General features: G+C 38.7%; 2 protein-coding genes across 5 annotated transcripts; one reads left to right on the forward strand and one right to left on the reverse strand.

Annotated features, from left to right (window-relative positions):
- Positions 1-956: 956 nt before the first annotated feature.
- On the reverse strand, positions 957-4,388 carry LOC137744805 (uncharacterized). Its single transcript, XM_068484604.2, has 3 exons — positions 4,053-4,388; positions 3,507-3,937; positions 957-1,709 (listed from the first exon to the last, which is right to left on the reverse strand). The coding sequence occupies exons 1-3, from the start codon at positions 4,215-4,217 to the stop codon at positions 1,271-1,273; spliced, it is 1,035 nt and encodes a 344-aa protein (XP_068340705.1). The 5' UTR covers positions 4,218-4,388; the 3' UTR covers positions 957-1,270.
- A 1,266-nt stretch (positions 4,389-5,654) lies between these two features.
- On the forward strand, positions 5,655-8,068 carry LOC137744108 (uncharacterized). Of its 4 annotated transcripts, XM_088681535.1 has the most exons (6): positions 5,655-6,057; positions 6,892-7,020; positions 7,124-7,244; positions 7,340-7,421; positions 7,512-7,689; positions 7,754-8,002. In XM_088681535.1, the coding sequence occupies exons 1-6, from the start codon at positions 5,779-5,781 to the stop codon at positions 7,868-7,870; spliced, it is 906 nt and encodes a 301-aa protein (XP_088537661.1). In that variant the 5' UTR covers positions 5,655-5,778; the 3' UTR covers positions 7,871-8,002. The 4 variants fall into 4 exon arrangements, with proteins under 4 accessions (XP_088537661.1, XP_088537658.1, XP_088537660.1 ...); XM_088681532.1 differs by having other exon boundaries at positions 7,512-8,068; XM_088681534.1 differs by lacking the exon at positions 7,512-7,689 and having other exon boundaries at positions 7,745-8,068.
- The last annotated feature ends 271 nt before the right edge of the window (positions 8,069-8,339 follow it).

Consider the following 8,339-nt stretch of genomic DNA (forward strand, 5'->3'; position numbering starts at 1 on the left):
GAGGGGCAAAAGGGTATTTTCACAAGACTTCCGAGACAAGGTACCAGAACAACTTCCTCGAGGGTTCACTCTTTTTTTTTTGGATGAGAAAGGAAAAGTAATTTAGTATTTTGGAAAAACAATTTGCCTCTTTGCCTTTTGCCTTTTGCCTTTTGCCTTTGGTGATATTGGATCGTGACAGAGAGTGCACAACAAAAGTGATTAGGATTGTGGGATAATTTGGGAATTTAGGCGAAATCTTCTATCGAAATTGCCCAATAAAATTTTTTTTAGTCATTATTCACAACATCCAGAGATTGGCTTGCAGATTTTTTCACCCAACATAATCACGAATGAAGATAGAGAATTGTGTGGATAGAAGAACGAAACGAACCAATTCATTTTTTTTAACAGAACGATTGAAAAAAGAAAGATAATGATGATCCATTTCACCCAGGAGGTATCGTTGGAGAATAATGTCGGAGACAAGATGATGCATATCTTTATACCATATGTGTTGGCTTTTGTGAGGCGCTTCTCTTTAAAGGCTCCTAGCGAGGCAAGAGCTTGGTTTGAAGATTTTGCTCATCCTAGTTGCCGATATTTTCTTTTTGTTATCATTTTTTAAGGCAATTGATTTCTGCACACTTGCACGTTAAAAAATATGGATGGGCAAAAATTGTTGCATTCTTTAAACGCATAGATGTAAGTCACACGTCACTAAAGAATTGGGATCCAACTACATCACATACTAAAAATCGAAAATAGTGACGAGATAACATTATTGGTGAGAGTCTTAAATCAACCAGTTTGGCCACGTGACATGTTCGACCATATTAACTAGTGTCCCTGGAAACTTAAGCAAAAGTCTAAATGGAAAGTATGCCTGACCAAGATTTTTATTGAAATTGGATGTAAACATTTGGTTTGACATAGCGAGGGTATACAATATTCCACAGTACAAGCGCGCAACAGAGTTCCCGACAACCTTTAAAATCCACTGAAAATTATGGGGAAATACATAAAGCCGTCAACAAATAGAATACAAATTTCAAGTGTGAAAATTTAAGTCTATCCAGCATTTCTACATAGTAAAGAAAAAGATTGAACAAAAAACAAGAGGAATGTGGAAATCAACATAACCTCCTACTCAAATGTTGTGATCAAACATCAACCCCTCATTCGACGAGGCATGAATTTCCAAACCCGATAAAAAAAGCTAAGAAAGCAAACGGGTGCAAAGCTTTCACAAGTTCAGTGGGATGGACGGGAGAGCTACCATTGGCCTTCACTAAGATGTTAATAACCGTTTGATGTTGGATTTTTGGTCCGAGGTAAGCTTCGTAGGGAACTTGATGTTGAACTTGATTCTCAAGTTTCCCCTTTTGGATGGCTCCTTGGGAATAGGCATCCCCTCCCCTTTAACCACTTCTTCATAGGTGGGACTGATGATATTGGTGATGGGGACTGTAAAATTTCTCCCATCGAGGGTTGTCAGCTGTGCCGTGTAACCTGTCAAAGCTTCTGCAAGAGATATCTTCTGAGTGATTGTAAGATCGTTCCCATCCCTCTTGAAAAGGGTGTGAGGCTTCTCATCAATGATAAACACAAGGTCTGCTGGTATGATCCCTCTCTGCTCATTCCCTTTCTCTGGGAAAGTGATTTTTGTGCCCTTTTTCCACCCCGGCTTGATCTCAATTGTTAGAATTTCCTCCACCGTGGTAGTTCTCCTGTAAACAAAGAAAAGGAAACAAGAATAAATAGCATATGGATCCAACACGGACATGCTAATGTATATCGTTTTTCATTACTTTTACCTCTAGTCAATTAAATTGATCCAAAAGGTGCCAATTCGACATCTGGAACATAAACAATAACATTACCAAGGACAAGATCATCATGCAAAGCAGCTAAAGCCATGGCACCTCCCAAAGAGTTTCTTTCCGACATCAACATGTATTAGATTAAGCAAATATTCATCCTTCCAATCAGCAAAACTACGATTCCCACTAAACCAACAGACATTTCTGCCACCCCAATGCTAAAATTTTACGATTTACCACTGCCCACAAACCATATGTAAGCGTTGACCTCCCAGGCTCAAACCATAGACAATCACACTAGCAGAAAGTCTCAAGAAGTTTAACATAAAGCCATTTGCACCCGCAAAAGAGGGTACATAGATATGTTACACTAAGGTCTAAACATTTTAGTATGCCTATCGTAGTAAACGATATAGGCAACAGTGCAAAACTTGACCATATAAGCAGACAAAGGAATCCATCATTAATAAGCAGGAATGAGCATACACTATCTTATAGTTATTTGGGCACCTTGGATTCCCTATCTGCTGCCAGATATTCAAATATAGAAAGTCCCATGTAGTACTCTGCATCATTTTTGGTTGACTGTCTTGATTGTGAGACAATAAAAGACACCAAATACATAAATATCAGGAAATATACGTTCATAAGTGCTATGAGGTTGACTATTCCAAATTAAAAAATGCCCAAGACTATTCGATACTGCTTTCCAAAAGTTTTGCAATCCCAAAGAAGGAAATAATGTGATGTCGTGGCTTTCAAACACGAGTTACAGGTGACAGGTAAAGTTGTCTGAGATGATTATCAAGGATATAGTGGAGATTAGAACATAAAAACTTCAAACAGAAATAGTAAGCATTACAGCTTAGTCAGTCAGTTAATCTTTAGTTTATATCTTCATCAGCATTGACTATCAGGTAAAGCATTACTCAACAAGAAACATCTACACAAAGCTCCTATGTATATACACATAGCCAAATTCCTAAGTAGATGTACGAAAATATTCTAGTTATCCTATATTTGGAAACCATGAGACACCTTGGTCAGGATGACAGCTAAAGTCTAGAAAGACGGGGCTTCACGAAGGACCTTATAAGGTTAGTACCGGAAAAAAGATGCACATCCAGTGATATATGAAGACTGATACATACTGATGTTTTGTGCAATTTGTCGACAAGAACTTTCCTGCTCAAATAATGATACTTTTAATCAAATGAGAAGAGCTATCATGTGGGGAAACGAGACAACAATAGAAGTTAGAGACTTAGACAACCCCCAGATCAAGATAAGACCCACAAGCCAACAAGTACCCACATCACTAGTCATAACATAGTCCTTAATACTTTTATCCACATCTTTCCTGGCTCTGGGTAGTAAACAAAATACGATGCAATACTTTTCTAGCAAGGATCATACATTCGCAAGCAAGGATAATAAACAAAGTACGATGCAATACTTACATTTGAGAATAACACAAACTAACAGAGATATAACCTAGAGTTCTAAATACCAGAACCAAAAAATGCTACCTGAAAGATGTGAGAAGTCAGATATAGCTAACAGATAGCAGTCACATTACTATGAACAGCAACGACAGTCATACGAAGCATATTAACAACTAACACACAATAGCATTGCTAAGACAGATAAATAGGAAAATGATTTGTAGAATCAAACAATGCCCACAGAGACAAAAAATCTTACCCACTAGCATCAGGAACATCCCTAGAAATCTTCATCTTTTTGGTGGTGCCCTTAAACAAATCCTCCAAAGTACAAGGCAACGTCCTCTCTATCGGTGCAGCTTTCCTCAGCGCAGCTGCAGAAGGCTCTGCTCCGCCTCTAAACTGAGCAAATATGTCTTCCCCAAACATACTCCTCGGAAACGGGTTCCCGCCAGCCCTCGACCCGCCTGCCCTTGACCCGCCCATGTCCGGCATCCCTCCAAAACCCGAAAACCCAAAAATTTCAGAGAAAATATCGTCAGGGCTCCGAGTGTTGAACCGGAACGTCGTCGGACCGCCATCCTGCCCTTGCACGCCAGACCATGACGAATCGGGCGGCGGCACCCCTCCTTTCAACCCCTCCTCCCCGTACTGATCGTATACTGCCCTCTTTTGGGGATCACTCAAAACCTAAACAATTCGATCGGAACAAAAAAATTGCGACAAATCTCAGCCAAAAAAACTTGAGAATTTTGGGAATTTTCAAAAATAGAATTGAAATCGAGAGAGATTAACATTAACGTACATCGTAGGCTTCCGAGATTTGCTTGAATTTGGCCTCAGCGGCCTTCTTGTTGTTAGGGTTTTTATCTGGGTGCCACTTCATGGCGAGCTTCCGATAAGCTTTCTTCAAGTCATCGTCTTTGGCGCTTCGTTCTACCTGCAGAACCTTGTAGTAATCGACCCCCATGCTTCTCTCCTCTCTCTCTCTCTCTCTCTCTCTCCTCCCTCTGTGTGTTCAGTTCTCTCTGGTACAAAAGTCTGAGAGGATTTCTTCTTAAACCGCTGCGTTTTGATGCAAAACCTGGGGCTTCCTGTTCTGGCCGGAGTTCCGAAAAGGAACCGGTGCTGTGACGTGAGCGACGAGTCATACACTAACAACCGTTTTATACGAAATGGGCCGATGTGGGCCGTCGTGCGCACGCCTTATTGTGTTGGACTTTTTTATTTATTAACTAAGGCCCACCTACTTACTCTTTTTTTTTTTTTTTTTTTTTTTGTAATATGAAATTGAGTTGATTGATTGGATAAAAATCTAAAAATCATTTTATAAATTTTTTAATATGGTTGTTATAATATAATCCCCCTCTTTTCTGTAGGAATCGTTTAGAAAGCGGGTTGTTCCGAATACATTCAGACAAAAAAGCTGACAATTGATGTTATTGGTGGAATTTTTTTTCGTTTATGTCTTAGTATAGAAATTTATACATCTTCCATAAAAAAGCCGAATGTCTCACATTCAATTTTGAATTAGAAAAGTTAAAAATGATGAATCAACGTCGACTATAACCCCCAGCCCAGACTTCTACGAGATGCAGCGATGGGGAATTTTTCGCAATGGGTGAAAGCCTGACAGAGCAATGCTATGTGGAGGTAGAAGGCCTACGGGTCGTAAACTTCTTTTCCCAGAGAAGAAGCAATGCCAGTATCTGGGGAATGAGCATAAGCTAACTCTATGTCAGCAGCCGGAGCTACAATACTTACATGTATTTAATACAATTATTATTTCAACGGTTATATGGTAATTATAGTAAGAGAATTAATATTAAATATATCTTTTTATTAATTATATCTAATCGTGAGATAATAATTGTATTAAGTACATGTAACTATCGTAGACAATAGTTACAAAAGACACAATGATTTGTTGTTTTAAGTGGTTATTTCCATTCAAAACATATTACAAAGTAGAAGACTAGAAGTTGTACTAAAACAGAACATTCAAAGTAGCATGATTAATGGCTTTCAACATCTGAATAGTAAGTTGTATTAAAATAAAACATTCAAAGTGCCATGAGAACCGATTTGTTAAAGCGAGATCATACCAACAAGATTTTAATGCTTTTAGATTACAAAATGAAAAGAAAAAAAAACACTTAAAGATTACGCGAAGAAAAACTATTAGCATCCAAAAAATCAGAGTCACGACCCACTAAAGTGAAAGTTGCTTGGTTTCTTCAAGGACTCATTGGCCGAATAATGATTTACTTGCGTAAAGTTGCATTCTAATTAAATAATGATAATTTGTAAGTGACTTATAGATGATAAGAATGTTCGCCATTTCATCCGACGCACAATGACTCTCTCCCAAAAAATTGGAAAAGAAAAACTAATAAAACTGGTCAAAACTTAATAAAAAATGAAATATACGAAGCAGCCATGGTTTGTCGAGGTAAAAGGAAAAGGTCCATCATCATTGCCTCTTTAAGCTAGAATCGCATTCAGTCACCGGTCGGAGTTGGGCTGCTGCTATGCCGCCGATGGGCCCCGCCGCCGCCGCCGAAGTGTACGTGCCGATGACCCTTCAAGGATGGCGGGGTCTCGTGAACTGGGTGGGCTTCTTCTACCAGATTATTCCTCAGATCCTGAGAGGCGCGCCTTGCCTACGTCATCTGCTGTCCTGCATTTCTTCCTCTTCTTCTCCTGCTTTCAGGCCTCTGCCGGTCGCCGAAGTCCCTCTCAACGACTTGTCGTCCTCCGCCCACGTCGAAAACGGCGTCTTGGATGGTCGCCCCGTCGAAAAGCTCACGGTGAGCTTCTTCAATCACCATCTCCTCGATTTATTATCAGTTACTAATTTTTCCAGTTGGAAGTTGATTTTTTTGGCCTTTTTCTTTCTCGAGTAATTCAACGGAAATATGCTCGGATGTAGTTAATAATGCGAAATCATAATCTGGATTATTTGCTTTGCTTTATCAAAAAAATAAAAAAATTCTGGGTTATTTGCAAAAAATGAAATTTTTATGTAAAGCAAAATAGGGTTTGGAAGTAATTTTAAAAGGGGTTTTTTGAAATAGGTCTAAATAACTAAAAATTTGACCTATTTTAAAAATCAAAAGTCATTAAAAATTGGACTTATTTCAAAAGGTAGTCTATAAAATTGGATCTATTTCAAATTTTCTCATTTTAAAACTACTAGTAAAAATCCAAGTGAACAACCCAAAATCAATTTTACTAAAACGTTTTCCGTTATTTTAAAAGCACTTTAAGAATTGTATAGTAGAGTTCGTTTGGATGTGCTTTTAAAATGACTAAAAGCACTTTTAGAGAAAATATTTTTGGATTTCAAAATAACGCAAAATTGTTTTCTACAAGAAGCACCAGTTATATGCTTCTTCCAGGAAGTACTTTTTAAGTGTTTTTCTAGGATTTACTTGCATCTTTACTAATAATTGGTTCTAAAAACATTTCCACCAAAAGTGTTTTCAGTCATTTTAAAATCACATCCAAACATAATTTTGCAAGTTGTTAAGGTTGAAGTTTATGCTTGGCGCAAAAATTTGACAACACATTGTTCAAATGACATGAATATGCTAGTTTTTCCAGGCGACGGGTTTTAATTACTAATGGATTCTGTAATGTAGGTAGTTCTTGATTTGGATGAGACTCTAGTGTGTGCTTATGAGACATGTAGTGTGCCTGCAATTGTTCGCGCTCAAGCAACGGAAGCTGGGATGAAGTGGTTTGAGATAGAATGTCTATCTTCAGAGAAGGTAGTGGATCGATCGCTCCCTCGCTCTCTTCTCTGCAACTTTTGTGCTGAAATTTGTGTGCCATCTGAAATTGTGTTTGATATGATAATTCTTTGGGTTGAAGGAGTCTGATGGTAAACCGAAGATCAATTACGTGACAGTGTTTGAACGTCCTGGTTTGGGAGAGTTCTTGAAACGGGTTTCTGAGTTTGCTGATCTTGCGCTATTCACTGCTGGTCTTGAAGGTTAGTTGGTTTCCCCTTCTTCACAATCTCCTTTTGTCCTGTTTAGTTGTTTCGTTATTTCGGATTTGTTATTTTACTTTGGTGACTCCATACAGATTATGCTAGACCACTTGTTGACAGAATTGATGTGGAGAATCTGTTTCAGCTTCGCCTTTATCGGGCTTCTAGAGTTAGCACGTAAGTCCGATTTCTCCTTGGATGGAACCCCTCTTCATGTGGTGCAGTTCTGTCATCAAGAAATGATGTTCGAACTTGTGTAAACCACAGGGAATGTCGGGAACACGTGAAAGATCTGTTGTGTTTGTCAAAAGATTTCTCTCGGATTGTCATTGTTGACAACAACCCATTCAGTTTTTTGCTGCAACCGTTGAATGGAATTCCGTGTGTTCCATTTTCTGCTGGCATTTATTTACTGTTTAAACAAAGAGACGAACAGTTATCCGAAGTATGCTCTGATTACACCCTTCTTTGCCTTTCATTCCGTCATGTCGATTATACAGCTTTTGGAGGTGCTGCTTCCGCTTCTCAAGCACCTCTCCTTGCAAAAAGATGTCAGACCTACGCTTCAGGAGAGATTCGACATGGCTGAATGGTTTCAAATGCATGGATTTCATGTTTCTGGTTGACAATATCGTTGGTAATTAGGTCACGTAACGGACAGCTGCAATCTGTCTCGGGCCAAACCAGATAGAAGTCTGGTGGAAGCGTTTCTCGAGAGGTTTTCTGCTCTTGTAAATTAAAATTCTGCAGGTTCCGGCCAAATCCGTTTCGTTATACTGCTTCCAAGGCCAACAAATTTGACCTCGGAATATATTACGAAGGCCGTCTTATGGTAGGATTAACTCCAATTCGTTTGTAATTAGACGACGTTTCAAATAGGGTGTAATGCGTTCGGAAACTTCTGGGAACGTTATGAAATAGTTTGGTTCATTGTTTGACAGTGTAATGTTAGCATGTAATCTCTTGATTTGATTATTTTGTATTAACGAGGCTTTTAAGATAATACTGGAACATAAACTGCAACAGCGAAACAAACTTAGGGCCGGTTTTGGACTGCTTTAAAATATGTTTCAGTGTTCACTTAAAAAGTGCTTC

The sequence above is a fragment of the Pyrus communis genome, chromosome 12, assembly GCF_041283825.1.
Source record: "Pyrus communis isolate YQ-2024b chromosome 12, ASM4128382v1, whole genome shotgun sequence".
NCBI classification, from domain to species: domain Eukaryota; kingdom Viridiplantae; phylum Streptophyta; class Magnoliopsida; order Rosales; family Rosaceae; genus Pyrus; species Pyrus communis.

What these genes read in the sequence shown, in the direction of transcription:
- LOC137744805 (XM_068484604.2), bottom strand. Translation starts at nt 4,217, where the DNA reads ATGGGGGTCGATTACTACAAGGTTCTGCAGGTAGAACGAAGCGCCAAA. An exon ending in AAATCTCGGAAGCCTACGAT is followed by an intron (nt 3,938 to 4,052) that starts GTACGTTAATGT and finishes CGAATTGTTTAG; the next exon opens with GTTTTGAGTGATCCCCAAAA. An exon ending in GATGTTCCTGATGCTAGTGG is followed by an intron (nt 1,710 to 3,506) that starts GTAAGATTTTTT and finishes CTTTGTTTACAG; the next exon opens with GAGAACTACCACGGTGGAGG.
- LOC137744108 (XM_088681532.1), top strand. Translation starts at nt 5,779, where the DNA reads ATGCCGCCGATGGGCCCCGCCGCCGCCGCCGAAGTGTACGTGCCGATG. An exon ending in AATGTCTATCTTCAGAGAAG is followed by an intron (nt 7,021 to 7,123) that starts GTAGTGGATCGA and finishes TTTGGGTTGAAG; the next exon opens with GAGTCTGATGGTAAACCGAA. An exon ending in ATTCACTGCTGGTCTTGAAG is followed by an intron (nt 7,245 to 7,339) that starts GTTAGTTGGTTT and finishes GACTCCATACAG; the next exon opens with ATTATGCTAGACCACTTGTT.